General features: G+C 44.9%; 1 protein-coding gene across 2 annotated transcripts in view; it reads right to left on the reverse strand.

The window, feature by feature from the left end:
• Nucleotides 1-20480, reverse strand: part of LOC110510234 (serine/threonine-protein kinase TAO1) — a 45547-nt gene that overhangs the window by 14062 nt on the left and 11005 nt on the right. For both annotated transcript variants that reach the window (XM_036967349.1, XM_036967348.1), the window contains 8 exons: nucleotides 19760-19873; nucleotides 18844-18935; nucleotides 18634-18727; nucleotides 8371-8452; nucleotides 6391-6558; nucleotides 5885-6085; nucleotides 2848-2982; nucleotides 622-858 (listed from right to left, as the gene is read on the reverse strand). In XM_036967349.1, the coding sequence (XP_036823244.1) occupies nucleotides 622-858; nucleotides 2848-2982; nucleotides 5885-6085; nucleotides 6391-6558; nucleotides 8371-8452; nucleotides 18634-18727; nucleotides 18844-18935; nucleotides 19760-19873 (1123 nt within the window). The remainder of the gene's footprint in view (nucleotides 1-621; nucleotides 859-2847; nucleotides 2983-5884; nucleotides 6086-6390; nucleotides 6559-8370; nucleotides 8453-18633; nucleotides 18728-18843; nucleotides 18936-19759; nucleotides 19874-20480) is intronic.

The raw sequence follows: 20480 nt of genomic DNA on the forward strand, positions 1-20480 counted from the left end.
TTCCTTTTTTTTTTTTAATCAGCCGTTTCCAGCTACAATAGTCATTTACAACATTAACAATGCCTACACTGAATTTCTGATCAATTTGATGTTAAAAAGTTAGCTTTTCTTTAAAAAATTAGGACATTTCTAAGTGACCCGAAACTTTTGAACGGTGGTGTGTGTGTATCGATCTATCTCTCGGTCTCTGTGTGTGTAGGTCTGTCTCCGTGTGTTTGTGTGTGTGTATTAATGAAGTATACAGTATAAACCCTGGATTGCGTAAACGTATGCATTAAGGTCACTGTAATAAAATATACTTGGCAAAAAACAAAAGTACACATTGATAAAGGCACAAATATGGCTGGCAAAGGGGAGCACAAATATGGCTGGCAATGGCTACAAAACAGTCAGCCATCAAGCCATTACATACATACATACATACAACACACACGATTGATGTGTATGTATGTATGTATGTATGTATGTATGTATGTATGTATGTATGTATGTATGTATGTATGTATGTATGTATGTATGTATGTATGTATGTATGTATGTATGTATGTATGTATGTATATATATATATATATATATATATATATATATATCTCTGTGTGTGTGTGTCTCTTATCTCCGTACATCTTTCTCCATAGCAGCCTGGTGTCTCTTGACCAGTTTCTCTATCTCCTGGGCGAAGCTGTTCCTCTGGCTCTCCAGCTCTTTGTCCAGACGGAGCCGATGCTCATCCATCTCAGCCTTCAGCTTGTTCTCCAGACCCATCAGATGCTTCTGGTGCTGCCGCCTCATCCTCTTATAGCCAGACATCTGCTCCCTCAGCTCACTGTCCTGCTCATGCTCCTGCATCTCACGAGTCACCTGGGGGGGGAGAGAGAGAGCGAGAGAGAGAGCGAGAGCGAGAGAGAGAGCGAGAGAGAGAGCGAGAGAGAAAGCGAGAGAGAGAGCGAGAGCGAGAGAGCGAGAAAGAGAAAGGTAGAGAGAGTTCTGTTAACTTACTATTGTGATAGTCTCTGCTATAGTGTCACCTGTTGAAGGACTTGAGTGGTTTTTGGAATTTAGAGAAAGAGTTTCAAAAAGAGATTAAAATAACAGAATAAAAGAGAGACGTCTCACCAGTGAGGCAGTGTGTGTGTGTGTGTGTGTGTGTGTTCTCACCAGTGAGGCAGTGTGTATGTGTGTGTTCTCACCAGTGAGGCAGTGTGTGTGTGTGTGTGTGTGTGTGTGTGTTCTCACCAGTGAGGCAGTGTGTGTATGTGTGTGTTCTCACCAGTGAGGCAGTGTGTGTGTGTTCTCACCAGTGAGGCAGTGTGTGTGTGTGTGTGTGTTCTCACCAGTGAGGCAGTGTGTGTGTGTGTGTGTGTTCTCACCAGTGAGGCAGTGTGTGTGTGTGTGTGTGTGTTCTCACCAGTGAGGCAGTGTGTGTGTGTGTGTGTGTGTGTGTTCTCACCAGTGAGGCAGTGTGTGTGTGTGTGTGTGTTCTCACCAGTGAGGCAGTGTGTGTGTGTGTGTGTGTGTTCTCACCAGTGAGGCAGTGTGTGTGTGTGTGTGTGTGTTCTCACCAGTGAGGCAGTGTGTGTGTGTGTGTGTGTTCTCACCAGTGAGGCAGTGGGTGTGTGTGTGTGTTCTCACCAGTGAGGCAGTGTGTGTGTGTGTGTGTTCTCACCAGTGAGGCAGTGTGTGTGTGTGTGTGTTCTCACCAGTGAGGCAGTGTGTGTGTGTGTGTGTGTTCTCACCAGTGAGGCAGTGTGTGTGTGTGTGTGTGTTCTCACCAGTGAGGCAGTGTGTGTGTGTGTGTTCTCACCAGTGAGGCAGTGTGTGTGTGTGTGTTCTCACCAGTGAGGCAGTGTGTGTGTGTGTGTTCTCACCAGTGAGGCAGTGTGTGTGTGTGTGTGTGTTCTCACCAGTGAGGCAGTGTGTGTGTGTGTGTGTGTGTGTTCTCACCAGTGATGCAGTGTGTGTGTGTGTGTGTGTGTGTTCTCACCAGTGAGGCAGTGTGTGTGTGTGTGTTCTCACCAGTGAGGCAGTGTGTGTGTGTGTGTTCTCACCAGTGAGGCAGTGTGTGTGTGTGTGTTCTCACCAGTGAGGCAGTGTGTGTGTGTGTGTTCTCACCAGTGAGGCAGTGTGTGTGTGTGTGTGTTCTCACCAGTGAGGCAGTGTGTGTGTGTGTGTGTTCTCACCAGTGAGGCAGTGTGTGTGTGTGTGTGTTCTCACCAGTGAGGCAGTGTGTGTGTGTGTGTGTGTTCTCACCAGTGAGGCAGTGTGTGTGTGTTCTCACCAGTGAGGCAGTGTGTGTGTGTGTGTTCTCACCAGTGAGGCAGTGTGTGTGTGTGTGTGTGTTCTCACCAGTGAGGCAGTGTGTGTGTGTGTGTGTTCTCACCAGTGAGGCAGTGTGTGTGTGTGTGTGTTCTCACCAGTGAGGCAGTGTGTGTGTGTGTGTGTTCTCACCAGTGAGGCAGTGTGTGTGTGTGTGTGTGTGTGTGTTCTCACCAGTGAGGCAGTGTGTGTGTGTGTGTGTGTTCTCACCAGTGAGGCAGTGTGTGTGTGTGTGTGTGTGTTCTCACCAGTGAGGCAGTGTGTGTGTGTGTGTGTGTGTTCTCACCAGTGAGGCAGTGTGTGTGTGTTCTCACCAGTGAGGCAGTGTGTGTGTGTGTGTTCTCACCAGTGAGGCAGTGTGTGTGTGTGTGTTCTCACCAGTGAGGCAGTGTGTGTGTGTGTGTGTTCTCACCAGTGAGGCAGTGTGTGTGTGTGTGTTCTCACCAGTGAGGCAGTGTGTGTGTGTGTTCTCACCAGTGAGGCAGTGTGTGTGTGTGTTCTCACCAGTGAGGCAGTGTGTGTGTGTGTTCTCACCAGTGAGGCAGTGCGTATGGTAGCGAAGTGTTCTCTGTTGCGTTCTCTGTAGTGTTTCCTTGGGGGTTGAGCGGCCGGGGGCTCGGTGGGATGGCCCTGCACCTCTGGGTCACCATGGTAACCCTCCTCTTCCTCCTGGCCAAGGCATTGTCATCATTATCAACATCATGTGTACATGCAGTGTGTGTGTGTGTGTGTGTGTATATATATATATAAAATATAGAGTGTATCAAGGTGTGTATGTATGGTATGTATAGCAGTTTATACAACGTGTGGGTCTAATCCTGGACGATTGGTTAAAACCGCATTCCAGCCGGTGTCTATTCCACAAGTTACCACTGGCTAAATCTATGACATTAAAATGCCTATTTACTCTGTTCCATCGGACTGCTTAACCCACTGTCTCAACAGCCCAGCCAGGCAATTTATAAACTTGATCTCCACTATAAGAAGCATCTGGCCATTATCTCAGATTTCTTTTAGACTAACATTTAGTTTTCAACAGCGGAGATTTGTATAAACCTTGCCGTCTGTCTTTCTGACATTTGCAACATGGCTTCACTGCCAAAATTCCATCCTCAGCGGTCCCATAGTAATGAATGTGTTGGTAGTCGGGATGAGATAGACAGGAAGCTTTTCTCAGCCAGACGAAATCATCATTGTTTTTATGGACATATACAAAGAAATGTCAACAGAAAACAGGTAAAACTAAACAAAATGCAGATAGTTAGCAGTCTTCCCAGCTTCAGTTTTTAGTCATTGTGTTAGCTGTGTTGTTGGCTAGCTCCTCTGAACAACACTGTCCTGACGAGAGAGAGCACATTTTCTATGCCAGGTGAAATCGCACATCATTAGCACATTGTAATGGATGTGTCCAAATAAATGTCACTAGACAACAGCTTAAACAAATGCAAATACAGCTACTGTTGTTATTCTGGCTGCGCTGCTGTTGTTATTCTGGCTGCGCTGCTGTTGTTATTCTGGCTGCGCTGCTGTTGTTATTCTGGCTGCGCTGCTGTTGTTATTCTGGCTGCGCTGCTGTTGTTATTCTGGCTGCACTGCTGTTGTTATTCTGGCTGTTATTATTCTGGCTGCACTGCTGTTATTATTCTGGCTGCACTGCTGTTATTATTCTGGCTGCACTGCTGTTGTTATTCTGGCTGCACTGCTGTTGTTATTCTGGCTGCAATGTTTGACGTGACTAAGCTGTAGTTGGATAGCTAGCAAGAGATAAGAACGTTACGAACGAACGACTGGGTCACGTCCATAGATACAGAACAAAAAGACTGAATGACTGGGTCGCGTCTCTGGCAGCCAAACCGATAGAACAAACGACCAGCCAGCTTGGGTAGCAAAACTAGATTTGTGTCGGGACTACAGTAATAGTCAGAAGTTTAGACACACCCACTCATTCAAGGGTTTTTCTTTATTTTTTACTATTTTCTACATTGTAGAATAATAGTGAAGACATCAAAACTATGAAATAACACATACAGAATCATGTAGTAACCAAAAACATGTGTTAAAGAAATGAAAATATATTTTAGAATCAAGTAGCCATCCTTTGCCATGATGACAGCTTTGCACACTCTTGGCATCCTCTCAACCAGCTTCACCTGGAACACTTTTCAAACAGTCCTGAAGGAGTTCCCACATATGCTGAGCACTTGTTGGCTGCTTTTCCGTCACTCTGCGGTCCAACTCATCCCAAACCATCTCAATTGGATTGAGGTCGGGTGATTGTGGAGGCCAGGTCATCTGATGCAGCATTCTATCACTCTCCTTCTTGGTCAAATAGCCATTACACAGCCTGGAGGTGTGTTTTGGGTCATTGTCTTGTTGGAAAATAAATGATAGTACCACTAAGCGCAAACCAGATGGGATGGCGTATCGCTGTAGAATGCTGTGGTAGACATGCTGGTTAAGTGTGCCTTGAATTCTAAATAAATCACAGACGGTATGATCAGCAAAGCACCCTCACACCATCACACTTCCTCCTCCATGCTTCACGGTGGGAACCACACATGCAGAGATCATCCGTTCACCTAATCTGCGTCTCACAAAGACACGGAGGTTGGAACCAAAAATGTTTATGTTGAGATGTGTCCGTTACTTGAATTCTCTGAAGCATTCATGAGGCTGGTAACTCTAATGAACTTGTCCTCTGCAGCAGAGGTAACTCTGAGTCTTCCTTTCCTATGGCGTTCCTCATGAGAGCCAGTTTCATCATAGCGCTTGATGGTTTTTGTGACTGTAATTAAAGAAACCTTTAAAGTTCTTGACATTTTCAAGATTGACTGACCTTCATGTCTTAAAGTAATGATGGACTGGCGTTTCTCTTTGCTTATTTGAGCTGTTCTTGCCATAATATGTTCTTGGTCATTTACCAAATAGGGCTATCTTCTGTATACCAGCCCTACCTTGTCACAACACAACTGATTGGCTCAAACACATTAAGAAGGAAAGATATTCCACAAATGAACTTTTAACAAGGCACACCTGTTAATCGAAATGCATTCCAGACGACAACCTCATGAAGCTGGTTGAGAGAACGCCAAGAGCGTGTAAAACTGTCATCAAGGCAAAGGGTGGCTACTTTGAAGAACCTCAAATATAAAATATATTTTTATTTATTTAACACTTTTTTGGTTACTACATGATTCCATATGTATTATTTCATAGTTCTGATTTCTTCATTATTATTCTACAATGTAGAAAATAGTACAAATTAATAAGAACCATTGAATGAATAGGTGTGTCTAAACTTTTGACTGGTACTGTAAGGAAGAAATAGTATGAATAAATATATCAAAATAGTATGAATAAATATATCAAAATAAAGTTTTTAAATTAAAGTATGTCAATCATTTGAATATGTTGGTAACCCAATGTATAAAAGTGATAATGCCTTCGAAGCCGTTGTTTGGAGTATATATTGGCACGGGGTCGCTTAGTCTCGGGCCTAACACCCATGCCAATATATCCTCCAAAACAGCGGCTTCTCGGCCATCATCACTTCAGTGTGTAGTAGCCCCACCAGTTTGAGGTGTATGACAGAGCTGTTGGACATGACCGTGTGGTCTCCCTCCATCAGGTCCAGTTCACTGCGGTCGTCCTGTGCCGCTTCATTCAGACTGTTGACTGAGCTGCTCTGGGAGCTGATAGACATACTGGGGATGGACTGGTTACTGCCCACACTGTTCACTGTGTCTGTACGACCTGCACCGTGCTCCACCTCCTAGACACACCCAGACAGAGAGAGAGACACCCAGACATAGAGAGAGATTACACACCCAGACAGTGAGAGAGAGACAGACAGCAAGAGAGAGAGACAGACAGACAGAGAGAGAGAGAGAGATGGGGAGGGAGACAGACACAGGGAGACAGACAGCCTCACAAATAGGAAAACAGAGAGTGGTCAGATAGTATGTTCAGTTTCATCCCCTGGCTGCTACCTCTGCTCTGATTGGTACTGAAGATTACATGCAAACTACCCCACACACACACACATCCTCTTCCCCTTCACCACCACCACACACACACCTCGTCTCCATCCTGTGTCTCAGCCTGTGGTCCGTTGTGAGCCTCCTGGAACAGGATCTTCTTCATCTTACGGTACTGCAGGTTGTCCAGCTCCCTGACCGCCTCTTTGGTCCTCAGGATCAGATCCATCAGAACAGAGTCTGGACGCTCTCGTTGGACAAACGCATGCTACAGGGGGAGGAGAGTGAGGGAGGGAGGGAAAGTGTGAAGGAGGGGAAGGACGGGGTAAAGTTAATTTATTAATTCAAGCCTATTCAGTTCACCAGTTGACATTTACATAGCATTATTTTTAGGGCGTTTTCACACGTCGTGCCTTTCAGACAATTTTAGTGAACTCGGTGCGATTGGAACTGAGACCTCTCAAAAGAACCCCGAAACGAACCGAACTGAGATCGAGAGGTGGTCGGAGTTCAGTTCGCTTGAATTCTGCGGTGCGGTCTCTTTTTTTAGGGCAATGTGAACGCAAAGCTTCCCAGGTTTGCTTGTCATTATTCCTGCACGACACACTAGACTACTGCGACACCGTTTCCCCTGCTATAACCCCTCCCACTAGACTACTGACATAACCCCTCCCACTAGACTACTGACATAACCCCTCCCACTAGACTACTGACATAACCCCTCCCACTAGACTACTGACATAACCTCTCCCACTAGACTACTGACATAACCCCTCACACTAGACTACTGCTACACCGTTTCCCCTGCCATAACCCCTCACACTAGACTACTGCTACACCGTTTCCCCTGCCATAACCCCTCACACTAGACTACTGCTACACCGTTTCCCCTGCCATAACCCCTCACATTGGTGCCATAGGAGAGAAGAAGATGGTGTGCATGTTTGCAGAAAGAAAATGTGTGCAGTCGTTGGATATTGATTAGCAATTGTCAAGGATGCACAGAAATGCCAAAATATGCGTGGAATTTTTTTGTTCAGATTATGTGTTTGCAATATGTGATCTATAGGCTGGGTGTTAAGTTAGTGGTATATTCCATAGAGGGGTTTGAATAGAGAGAAGACCGTAATCTATAGGCTGGGAACAATTCTCGCTCTTAAAGGGGCAGTCGCCTATATTGGGTGTATAAATTCATTATTCAATCTGCAGTTAACTCTTCTGCTATTTATTCTGTTACCAATAATATTTACATGTTAATAGCTGTAACTCCCGTACGAACACAACCAAGCCGCACTGCTTCTTGACACAATGCCCACTTAACCAGGAAGCCAGCTGCACCAATGTGTCGGAGGAAACACGGTACACCTGGCGACCGTGTCAGCGTGCACTGCGCTCGGCCCACCACAGGATTTGCTAGTGCGCGATGGGACAAGGACACGATGCTGGACCAATTGTGCACCAACCAATGGGTCTCCCGGTCGCTTCTGGCTGCGACAGAGCCTGGAATTGAACCCAGAATCTTTAGTGGCACAGCCAGTACTGCGATGCAGTGCCTTTCACCACTGCACCACTCAGAAGACTTTTGTCTCATATTTTAACCAATTGCAATCTATAAGATTCCAAAATGTAAGTTGGCTGTATCACAACCAGTCGTGATTGGGAGTCCCATAGGGCGGAGCACAATTAGCCCAGCGTTGTCTGGGTTTGGCCGGTGTAGGCCGTCATTATAAATAAGAATTTGTTCTGAACTGACTTGCCTAGTTAAATAAAGGTTTTATATATATATATATATCTGTCCGAGAACAGATTCTGATGGAATGGCTCATCCTGCACTTTGTAAAAACCCCAAAGTGCATTGAGTGAATATCTTGGTTCGTTTTTAAACATAGTGATGTGAATGCAACAAGTACTCTGTAAACTATTTTGTGAATATAAAGAGAACAGTTCTTTAGCTTTTTTTTTTTTTAAACCCCCGAGTTCACTTTAAAGCGGACTGAGATCGGTTATTTTAAAAGAGGACTGACTATATGCGAAAAAACCTTCATGTCAATTTTATTTTTATTTTTTTAAGTGTTCTCACGTTTAGTAGATGGTCAGACTTGGGTCTATCCTGGGGGATTTTCTGAAGGCAGGAATCAACAAAGTTTCTAAAGTAATCCGTCCTGCATAGAGAGAGGGAGGGAAGGAGGGAAGGATGGAGGGATAAAGAGCAAGTGAAGAAGAAAAAAACATTGTCACAATTACATTGAAGTAACAGTAAAATCCATCACCTATGATAGCCCTAATGCGTAATAGCTATAGCACTACAATAAAATGCTATATCCTTATGAAATTACCTGGAGTTGTGTGTGTGTGTGTGTGTGTCTCTCAGGGTTTTCCGTTATGAAAATGTGGCACTGGACATTTAAGAAATGTACCGGACCCCGTATGTATTGGGTGCGTACCCTGATTAGGGAGTCCACCCACGGTGCTCAGAATGACAGAAATCACATCTTGATCATGGTAATTCATCCGAACAGAACGTGGAGGATGCAACGACGTGTCCTTCTTTACCGCTCACATTGAAGACCTTAGAAGAACTGTCCATCTTTACTTTTCCTTAGACAACAAGATGAGTAACGAACAGCTAAATCACGAGCCAAGGCATACGAGCCAAGGCATACGAGCCAAGGCATACGAGCCAAGGCATACGAGCCAAGGCATACGAGCCGGCTCGTGTGAGTTAAGTCTGGGGGAAGCAAATGTTCACCGTGAATGCACCTTTAAAATAAAGCATTCCATGCATCATCACTTTTGCAGAGACTGATGTAAGACAGCCTACTATTCAGAATGTGATGAGTAGATTGGCTAGTCATGATTTAGGTTTATAATACAACTGAATCACGGTTCTCAAAAAAGACAGTTCAATGCGTGGCTGAGTGGCGTATAGAGTAGAGGCCTGGGCTATAGGCCATATCAGACATGTTTCTTCTTTCTTTGCACGGGAAAACACATTTCATACAATTCTACTACACTTTGTATGACTGGAGACATCAGCTGAATCTTTTCTTAATATGACAAATGACAGGGTAGCCTACTCTTCTGACAATGACAGATCAATAACATCAACGCTGTCCATATAAATAGGCCTCAGAGAAGGGGAGACATAGAAAATGACATCCATCTAAACTGGAGGAGGAAAGTATTGTCCAGAAACAAACATAAGTGGCACTGACCCAACGATGATAAAGAGTGAACATGCTCAGTGCCCACTCACTGGGGATACGGCCGATGCTCTCTGCTGGTGCCAATAAGCTAGCATATAGGACTACTGTTGTTCGCTCAATTAAGTTTAGAATTTGGATAAATATAAAGACAGGTTAGAGTCTTTTATTTGCTTTACAACAGTCATTTGTTTTCCAAACTATGTTTTCTCACGATTTCATTTAGAAATATAGTGATATGCCTGGCAGGGCCCCTCTACTTTTCACTGACAGTCACAACTCAACTCATCTATTTGGTATTTGCAGCACGCGCTGCTTTTCTTTCCCAACCGTAGGCAATGCGATTTAAAACGATCCACAACTTATCATTTTTTTACAGCTAGGGGAAGCTAAATTATCCTCTTTGGCCAAATCATGCTTTAGTAGCCTATTCTGAATGATTTCATTTATTTCTGTATAGACAGTAGGCTATATCATTTTGGCAATTGAATTCAATTCACTTAGCGAAAGCTTCCCTAAGCCTTATGGACGCGCTGCCTATGTCAATCTACTATCCCCCACAGTAGAACAGTGTACCTATTCTATTGGTCAGCTTGTCGAGAAAGAAATAGCCGAAACAGACTCTGGGACAGTTGTGGGACAATAGATCCCAAATTCATACAACCAGTAGGTCTAGGCTACATTTAAAAAAACATTCAAAAGCAATGAGGCTCATGCAACATATTAGACCGTTTAGCTTAAAATGTTGATAAAACTGTTATTTCTTCACATTATTAGGGCAGCAATGCGCCAAGACGTTATGCTACGCGGGAATGTGAATATGGCTACTGGACAATGAAAGAAAGTTACAAACCAATAGAACACGAGAGATATAGCTTACTGGTTTCAATGGCCTGTCTTCAGACAAGTCAATCAGATGATTGCCTCCAATGATTTTGCCTTTAGGCTACTTTGAAGCAAGGTAAAACATGCCTCATAAAACATGCCCCGTCCTGTCCCGTGGCAACCCGCCTCTCCCAATGTGGTACAGATCTGCTATTTTGTATACTTATAAACTGGAACAACCATCAAAAGCTAGCCAGCTAACTGGCTACTAGCTAGTAGTCAATTAGCCATTGCTAGGCCGATCTGCTAGGACCACCTCCCGGCTAGCTGAAGAGGCCCATCAGCCACTCCTTGGGATACAATACCTATTTTGCCAATTGGACCGGACTACCGACGTAATTCTGCCCGAGGGGGATTTTTCAACTGGCTCCTCCATTGCGACATCCCCTGAATGCCATACCGCTAGCCATGGCCTGCTAGCTGTCTAGAGCACATTGGACAAATTCTTTGGCCACTATACCTATTTTGCCAATTGGCCTGGTTTACCACACGGAGCCCCGCTGATCCGTCTGCCGACGTAACTGCACGAGGGTGCCAAAACAGACTTTCTTCAGTCGCGACTTCCCTCAAAGACTCTTCCGCTAGCTTGCTAGCCCCGGCCCGCTAGCTGCTTGAAGCCACTCACTGGACTTCTATGATCACTCGGCTATGCATGCCTCTCCCTAACATCAATATGCCTTGTCCATTGCTGTTTTGGTTAGCAATTGTTGCCTTATTTCACTGTAGAACCTCTAGCCCTGCTCAATACGCTTTAGTTAACACTTTAGTTCCACCTCCCACACATGGGGTGACATCACCTGGTTTAAATGATATTCGAGACAATAAATTGCTTTCATTGTCACTCTATGCACAGGATTACCCCCACTGTATTCACATCCTACCATACCTTTGTCTGTACATTATGCCTTGAATTTATTCTACCGTGCCCAGAAACCTGCTTCTTTAACTCTGTTCTGAACGTACTAGACGACCAGTTCTGTTAGCCTTTAGCCGACCATTATCCTACTCCTCCTCTGTTCCTCTGGTGATGTGGAGGTTAATCCAGACCCTGCAGTGCCTAGCTCCACTCCCATTTCCCAGGCGCTATCATTTGTTGACTTCTGTAACCGTAAAAGCCTTTATTCACTGCCCTAGCACACTCTGCCAACCTGGATGTCATGTCTGAATCCTGGCTTAAGCCCACCAAAAACCCTGAAATTTCCATCCCTAACTGTAACATTTTCCGACAAGATGCCAAAGGGGGCGGAGTTGCAATCTACTGCAGGGATAGCCTGCAGAGTTCTGTCTTACTATCCAGGTCTGAGCCCAAACAATTTGAGCTTCTACTTCTAAAAATGTACCTTTCCAGAAACAAGTCTCTTAACGTTGCCGCTTGCTATAGACCACCCTCTGCCCCCAGGTGTGCACAATATGTTAATTGATTGCCCACCATCTATCTTCAGAGCTCGTGCTGTTAGGTGACCTAAACTGGGACATGCTTAACACCCTGGCCATCCTACAATCTAAGCTTGATGCTCTCAATATCACACAAATTATCAAGGAACCCATCAGGTACAACCCCAAATCTGTAAACACGGGCACCCTCATAGATATCATCCTAACCAACCTGCCCTCCAAATACACCTCTGCCGTTTTCAACCAGGATCTCAGCAATCACTGCCTCATTGCCTGCGTCCGTAATGGGTCTGTGGTCAAGCAACCACCCCTCATCACAGTCAAACGCTCCCTAAAACACTTCAGCGAGAAGGCCTTTCTAATCGACCTGGCCCGAGTATCCTGGAAGGATATTGACCTCATTCCGTCAGTAGAGGACACCTGGTTGTTCTTTAAAAAAGTGCTTTCCTCACCGTCTAACATAAGCATGCACCATTCAAAAAATATAAAACCAGGAACAGATAAAGCCCTTGTTTCACTCCAGACCTGACTGCCCTTGACCAGCACAAAAACATCCTGACGCGTACTGCATTAGCATCAAATAGCCCCCGCTATAAGCAACTATTCAGGGAAGTTAGGAACCAATATACACAGGCAGTTAGGAAAGCAAAGGCTAGCGTTTTCAAACAGAAATTTGCATCCTGTAACACAAACTCCAAAACGTTCTGGGACACTGTAAAGTCCATGGAGAATAAGCGCACCTCCTTCCAGCTGCCCACTGCACTAAGGCTAGGAAACACTCACCACCGATAAATCCGCGCAAATTGAGAATTTCAATAAGCATTTTTCTACGGATGGCCATGCTTTCCACCTAGCTACCCGACCCCGGTCAACAGCCCTGCACCCCTCACCGCAACTTGCACAAGCCTCCCCCATTTCTCCTTCACCCAAATAGCTGATGTTCGAAAAGAGCTGCAAAATCTGGACCCTACAAATCAGCCGAGCTAGACAATCTGGACCCTCTCTTCCTAAATTTATCCGCAAAAATTGTTACAACCCCTATTACTAGCTTGCTCAACCTCTCTTTCGTATTGTCTGAGATCCCCAAAGATTGGAAAGCTGCCATGGTCATCCCCTCTTCAAAGGGGGAGACACTGTAGACCCAAACTGCTAGAGACCTATATCTATCCTACCCTGCCTTTCTAAAGTCTTCGAAAGCGAAGTTAACCTGTTGAGTGTAGGGGACAGTATTTTGATGTTTGGATGAAAAACGTACCCAAATTAAATTGCATATAATTGTCAGATTAGGATAGAAAACTCTAAAGTTTCCAAAACTGTAAAAATATGGTATGTGAGTATAACATAACTGATACTGCAGGCGAAAACCTGAGGATAATCCAACTAGGAAGTGCCTCTTATTTTGAAAGCTCCTTGTTCCATTGCATGCCTTCCCTCCATTTAAAGGGATATCAACCAGATTCCTTTCCCTATGGCTTCCACATGATGTGAACAGTCATTAGACATAGTTTCAGCCTTTTATTCTGAAAAATGAGAGAGAACGATCACATCGCGTCAGTGGATGGCTGGGTGCCAGCAGAGTTTTGCATGCGCAACAGCTTGGAGCAGACATTTTCTCGCTCTCTCTCCTATTGAAAAAGCTACGGTCCAGTTGAAATATTATCGATAATTTATTGTAAAAACAACCTGAGGATTGATTATAAAAAACATTTGACATGTTTCTACGAATTTTACGGATACTATTTGGAATTTTCATCTGCCCCGTCGTGACCGCTCGAGTCTGTGGATTACTCAACTAAACGCGCCAACCAAATGGAGGTATTTTGGATATAAAAATTATCTTTATTGAACATGTATTGTGTAACTGGCAGTCTCGTGAGTGCAAACATCTGAAGATCATCAAAGGTAAGCGATTCATTTTATTGCTTTTCTGACTTCCGTGACCAATCTACTTTGCTGCTAGCTGGTTGTAATGTTTTGTCTGCTGAGAGAGATGTCCTTACATAAACGCTTGGTTTGCTTTAGCTGTAAAGCTTTTTTTTTTATAAATCTGACACGCCAGGTGGATTAACAACAAACTAAGCTGTGTTTTGCTATATTGCACTTGTGATTTCATGAAAATTAACTATTTTTAGTAATTTAATTTGAATTTGGCACTCTGCAATTCAGCGGATGTTGACAAAAATGATCCCACTGACGGGATTGGTGCGCCAAGAGGTTAAACAGATCACTGACCATTTCGAATCCCACCGTACCTTCCCCGCTATGCAATCTAGTTTCTGAGCAGGTCACAGGTGCACCTCAGCCACACTCAAGGTCCTAAACGATATCATAACAGCCATTGATAAGAGACAATACTGTGCAGCTGTATTCATCAACCTGGCCAAGGCTTTCGACTCTGTCAATCACCTTATTCTTATCGGGAGACTCAACAGCCTTGGTTTATCAAATGACTGCCTAGCCTGGTTCACCAACTACTTCTCTGACAGAGTTCAGTGTGTCAAATCAGAGGACCTGTTATCCGGACCTCTGGCAGTCTCTATGGTGGTGCCACAGGATTCAATCCTCAGGCCGACACTTTTCTCTGTATACATCAATGATGTCGCTCTTGCTGCTGGTGATTCTGTGATCCACCTCTATGCAGACGATACCATTCTGTATACTTCTGGCCCTTCTTTGGACACGGTCTTAACTAACCTCCAGACAAGCTTCAATGCCATGCAACTCTCCTTCCGTGGCCTCCGACTGCTCTTAAACGCAAGCAAAACTAAATGCATGCTCTTCAACCGATCACTGCCCTCACCTACCCACCAGTCCAGCATCACTACTCTGGACGGTTCTGACCTAGAATATGTGGACAACTGCAATACCTAGGTGTCTGGTTAGACTGTAAACTCTCCTTCCAGACTCACATTAAGCATCTCCAATCCAAAATTAAATCTAGAATCAGCTTCCTATTTCGCAACAAAGCATCCTTCACTCATGCTGCCAAACATACCATAGTAAAACTGACTGTCCGCCGAAGTCAAGGATCGTTAGATGTAATTTACAAAATAGCCCCCAACACTCTACTCAGCAAATTGGATGCAGTCTATCACAGTGCCATCCGTTTTGTTACCAAAGCCCCATATACTACCCACCAATGCGACCTGTATGCTCTCGTTGGCTGGCCCTCGCTTAATATCCGTCGCCAAAACCACTTAGCTCACTGGTCACCATAGCAGCACACGCTCCAGCAGGTATATTTTACTGGTCACCATAGCAGCACACGCTCCAGCAGGTATATTTTACTCGTCACTGGTCACCATAGCAGCACACGCTCCAGCAGGTATATTTCACTGGTCACCATAGCAGCACATGCTCCAGCAGGTATATTTCACTGGTCACCATAGCAGCACACGCTCCAGCAGGTATATTTCACTGGTCACCATAGCAGCACACGCTCCAGCAGGTATATTTTACTGGTCACCATAGCAGCACACGCTCCAGCAGGTATATTTCACTGGTCACCATAGCAGCACACGCTCCAGCAGGTATATTTCACTGGTCACCATAGCAGCACGCGCTCCAGCAGGTATATTTCACTGGTCACCATAGCAGCACACGCTCCAGCAGGTATATTTTACTGGTCACCATAGCAGCACGCGCTCCAGCAGGTATATTTTACTGGTCACTGGTCACCATAGCAGCACGCGCTCCAGCAGGTATATTTTACTGGTCACTGGTCACCCTAGCAGCACACGCTCCAGCAGGTACAGTGCCTTGCGAAAGTATTCGGCCCCCTTGAACTTTGCGACCTTTTGCCACATTTCAGGCTTCAAACATAAAGATATAAAACTGTATTTTTTTGTGAAGAATCAACAACAAGTGGGACACAATCATGAAGTGGAACGACATTTATTGGATATTTCAAACTTTTTTAACAAATCAAAAACTGAAAAATTGGGCATGCAAAATTATTCAGCCCCTTTACTTTCAGTGCAGCAAACTCTCTCCAGAAGTTCAGTGAGGATCTCTGAATGATCCAATGTTGACCTAAATGACTAATGAGGATAAATACAATCCACCTGTGTGTAATCAAGTCTCCGTATAAATGCACCTGCACTGTGATAGTCTCAGGAGGTCCGTTAAAAGCGCAGAGAGCATCATGAAGAACAAGGAACACACCAGGCAGGTCCGAGATACTGTTGTGAAGAAGTTTAAAGCCGGGTTTGGATACAACAAGATTTCCCAAGCTTTAAACATCCCAAGGAGCACTGTGCAAGCGATAATATTGAAATGGAAGGAGTATCAGACCACTGCAAATCTACCAAGACCTGGCCGTCCCTCTAAACTTTCAGCTCATACAAGGAGAAGACTGATCAGAGATGCAGCCAAGAGGCCCATGATCACTCTGGATGAACTGCAGAGATCTACAGCTGAGGTGGGAGACTCTGTCCATAGGACAACAATCAGTCGTATAGTGCACAAATCTGGCCTTTATGGAAGAGTGGCAAGAAGAAAGCCATTTCTTAAAGATATCCATAAAAAGTGTTGTTTAAAGTTTGCCACAAGCCACCTGGGAGACACACCAAACATGTGGAAGAAGGTGCTGAGGTCAGATGAAACCAGAATTGAACTTTTTGGCAACAATGCAAAACGTTATGTTTGGCGTAAAAGCAACACAGCTGAACACACCATCCCCACTGTCAAACATGGTGGTGGCAGCATCATGGTTTGGGCCTGCTTTTCTTCAGCAGGGACAGGGAAGATGGTTAAAATTGATGGGAAGATGGATGGAGCCAAATACAGGACCATTCTGGAAGAAAACCTGATGGAGTCTGCAAAAGACCTGAGACTGGGACGGAGATTTGTCTTCCAACAAGACAATGATCCAAAACATAAAGCAAAATCTACAATGGAATGGTTCAAAAATAAACATATCCAGGTGTTAGAATGGCCAAGTCAAAGTCCAGACCTGAATCCAATCGAGAATCTGTGGAAAGAACTGAAAACTGCTGTTCACAAATGCTCTCCATCCAACCTCACTGAGCTCGAGCTGTTTTGCAAGGAGGAATGGGAAAAAATGTCAGTCTCTCGATGTGCAAAACTGATAGAGACATACCCCAAGCGACTTACAGCTGTAATCGCAGCAAAAGGTGGCGCTACAAAGTATTAACTTAAGGGGACTGAATCATTTTGCACGCCCAATTTTTCAGTTTTTGATTTGTTAAAAAGTTTGAAATATCCAATAAATGTCGTTCCACTTCATGATTGTGTCCCACTTGTTGTTGATTCTTCACAAAAAAATACAGTTTTATATCTTTATGTTTGAAGCCTGAAATGTGGCAAAAGGTCGCAAAGTTCAAGGGGGCCGAATACTTTCGCAAGGCACTGTATATTTTACTGGTCACCATAGCAGCACGCGCTCCAGCAGGTATATTTTACTGGTCACTGGTCACCATAGCAGCACGCGCTCCAGCAGGAATATTTCACTGGTCACCATAGCAGCACGTGCTCCAGCAGGTATATTTTACTGGTCACCATAGCAGCACACGCTCCAGCAGGTATATTTCACTGGTCACCATAGCAGCACACGCTCCAGCAGGTATATTTTACTGGTCACCATAGCAGCACGCGCTCCAGCAGGTATATTTCACTGGTCACCATAGCAGCACGCGCTCCAGCAGGTATATTTCACTGGTCACCATAGCAGCACACGCTCCAGCAGGTATATTTCACTGGTCACCATAGCAGCACGTGCTCCAGCAGGTATATTTCACTGGTCACCATAGCAGCACGCGCTCCAGCAGGTATATTTCACTGGTCAACCCCAAAGCCAATTCCTCCTTCGGCCGCCTTACAGTTCTCCGCTGCCAATGACTGGAACGAACTGCAAAAATCACTGAAGCTGGAGACTCATATCTTCCTCACTAGCTTTAAGCACCAGCTGTCAGAGCAGCTCACAGATCACTGCACCTGTACATAGCTGTAAATAGCCCAACTACCTCATCCCCATTTTGTTATTTATTTTGCTCCTTTGCACCCCAGTACCACTACTTGCACACTCATCTTCTGCACATCTATCACTCCAGTGTTTAATTTGCCATACTGTAATAATTTCGCCACTATGGCCTGTTTATTGCCTCACCCCCTTTATCCTACCTCATTTGCACACACTGTATATAGAATTTCTCTACTGTATTATTGACTGTATGTTTGTTTATTCCATGTGTAACTCTGTGTTGTTGTCTGTGTCGCACTACTTTGCTTTATCTTGGCCAGGTCGCAGTTGTAAATGAGAACTTGTTTTCAACCATCCTACCTAGTTAAATAAAGGTGAACAATTTGTTTTTTTTTTAATAATATGTTGTAAAATGTTCAGCTTTCAAGTATATGTTTTTAAAATGCACCCCGCCTCCACCTCACTGCAAAGTGACGTGCTGATGAAGCCATTATGCATTTGAATGGCGAATGGGAAGCGCGTTTCAATTACCAGTTTAGAAATAAAAATAGTGGCTATTTTTAATCGTTTTTTTTCCTCTCAACAGGACTGGCCTTATAAAAGCACAGTCTGACAGATTTTCCACGTGATAAGATAGAACGAATACACACACACACACAAATTTAATTCCACTAAATTATGCAAATGAACCCATAAACTGTTAAGTATGACCGGTCAAATGTATTTACATCAACTGGTATTCCAACAAGGAATAGGCTAAAAATAATTATTCCGCAATGGGATTCCTTTTTCGCGCCCACACTATTGGCCAGTACAAATTCAATTTCTCTGCACTGAACGTTGTTTTTTTTTTTTACAGCTAACGGAAACTCTGGTGTGTGTGTCTGTGTGTGAGATAGTCTGTGTATAACACACTCACCAGTCGCTGGACTGCAGCGTAGGGCTCTCATTCTGCGCTATGTGGTATAAGGCACTCATAGCGTTCATATTGAACAGAGGAGGCTTTCTCTCCGCTGTACACCAGACACAAGAGTTACACACACATTAGTCACATACACAGACATGTGTTTACACACACGGTATGTTGCACATATAAACAATCGAAAACCACCCACACACATCTACCTACCTAGTTCTACACAGGTGATCCCCAGGGACCAGACGTCCACCTTCCCGTCATACTGGCCCTCGTCCATGGCCAAGATCACTTCTGGGGCCATCCTGGACAGAGAGGGGGAGGGGGAAGAGCAAGGAGGTGGTGAAGAGGAGAGAGAGAGATAGAGAGCTCAATTACAATCATTGAACATTTTGCCAACAGAGATGGTGCATAATGGTACAGGTAGAGCCTATAGAAGGCATGCCGGGTAGAGCCTATAGAAGGCATGTCGGGTAGAGCCTATAGAAGTCGTGCCGGGTAGAGCCTATAGAAGGCGTGCCGGGTAGAGCCTATAGAAGGCGTGCCGGGTAGAGCCTATAGAAGGCATGCCAGGTAGAGCCTATAGAAGGCATGCCAGGTAGAGCCTATAGAAGGCATGCCAGGTAGAGCCTATAGAAGGCATGCCAGGTAGACCCTATGGAAGGCATGCCAGGTAGAGCCTATGGAAGGCATGCCAGGTAGAGCCTATAGAAGGCATGCCAGGAAGAGCATATAGAAGGCATGCCAGGTAGAGCATATAGAAGGCATGCCAGGTAGAGCCTATAGAAGGCATGTCAGGTAGAGCCTAAAGAAGGCATGTCAGGTAGACCCTATAGAAGGCATGCCAGGTAGACCCTATAGAAGGCATGTCAGGTAGACCCTATAGAAGGCATGCCAGGTAGAGCCTATAGAAGGCATGTCAGGTAGACCCTATAGAAGGCATGCCATGTAGACCCTATAGAAGGCATGCCAGGTAGACCCTATAGAAGGCATGTCAGGTAGACTCTATAGAAGGCATGCCAGGTAGAGCCTATAGAAGGCATGTCAAGAAATAAAAACTTGTCATCACACGGTCAACGCTTCACCCCCTTGTAGACCCCGCTGACTGTTGGGCTCTGCTGTCCCTCACCAATATGGAGTCCCCACAAAAGAGTTGGCTGGCGAGGCAATGGAGGCGGAGCCAAAGTCAGCTAGCTTGACCTGTCCTGGCTCCGTCAGGAGGATGTTACCAGCCTTGATGTCTCTGGAGAGGGAGAGGGATGGAGGGAGAGAGAACGAGATTTTCAAAACAGTACTTTGGACCACGTGCTAATCTCATTATGGACAAGTACCACTGGGTCAGTAGGTGTAATCTCGTTATGGACAAGTACCACTGGGTCAGTAGGTGTAATCTCATTATGGACAAGTACCACTGGGTCAGTAGGTGTAATCTCGTTATGGACAAGTACCACTGGGTCAGTAGGTGTAACCTCGTTATGGACAAGTACCACTGGGTCAGTAGGTGTAATCTCATTATGGACAAGTACCACTGGGTCAGTAGGTGTAATCTCGTTATGGACAAGTACCACTGGGTCAGTAGGTGTAATCTCATTATGGACAAGTACCACTGGGTCAGTAGGTGTAATCTCGTTATGGACAAGTACCACTGGGTCAGTAGGTGTAATCTCGTTATGGACAAGTACCACTGGGTCAGTAGGTGTAATCTCATTATGGACAAGTACCACTGGGTCAGTAGGTGTAACCTCACTATGGACAAGTACCACTGGGTCAGTAGGTGTAATCTCATTATGGACAAGTACCACTGGGTCAGTAGGTGTAATCTCATTATGGACAAGTACCACTGGGTCAGT

Source organism: Oncorhynchus mykiss, chromosome Y, assembly GCF_013265735.2.
Source record: "Oncorhynchus mykiss isolate Arlee chromosome Y, USDA_OmykA_1.1, whole genome shotgun sequence".
Lineage (NCBI taxonomy): Eukaryota > Metazoa > Chordata > Actinopteri > Salmoniformes > Salmonidae > Oncorhynchus > Oncorhynchus mykiss.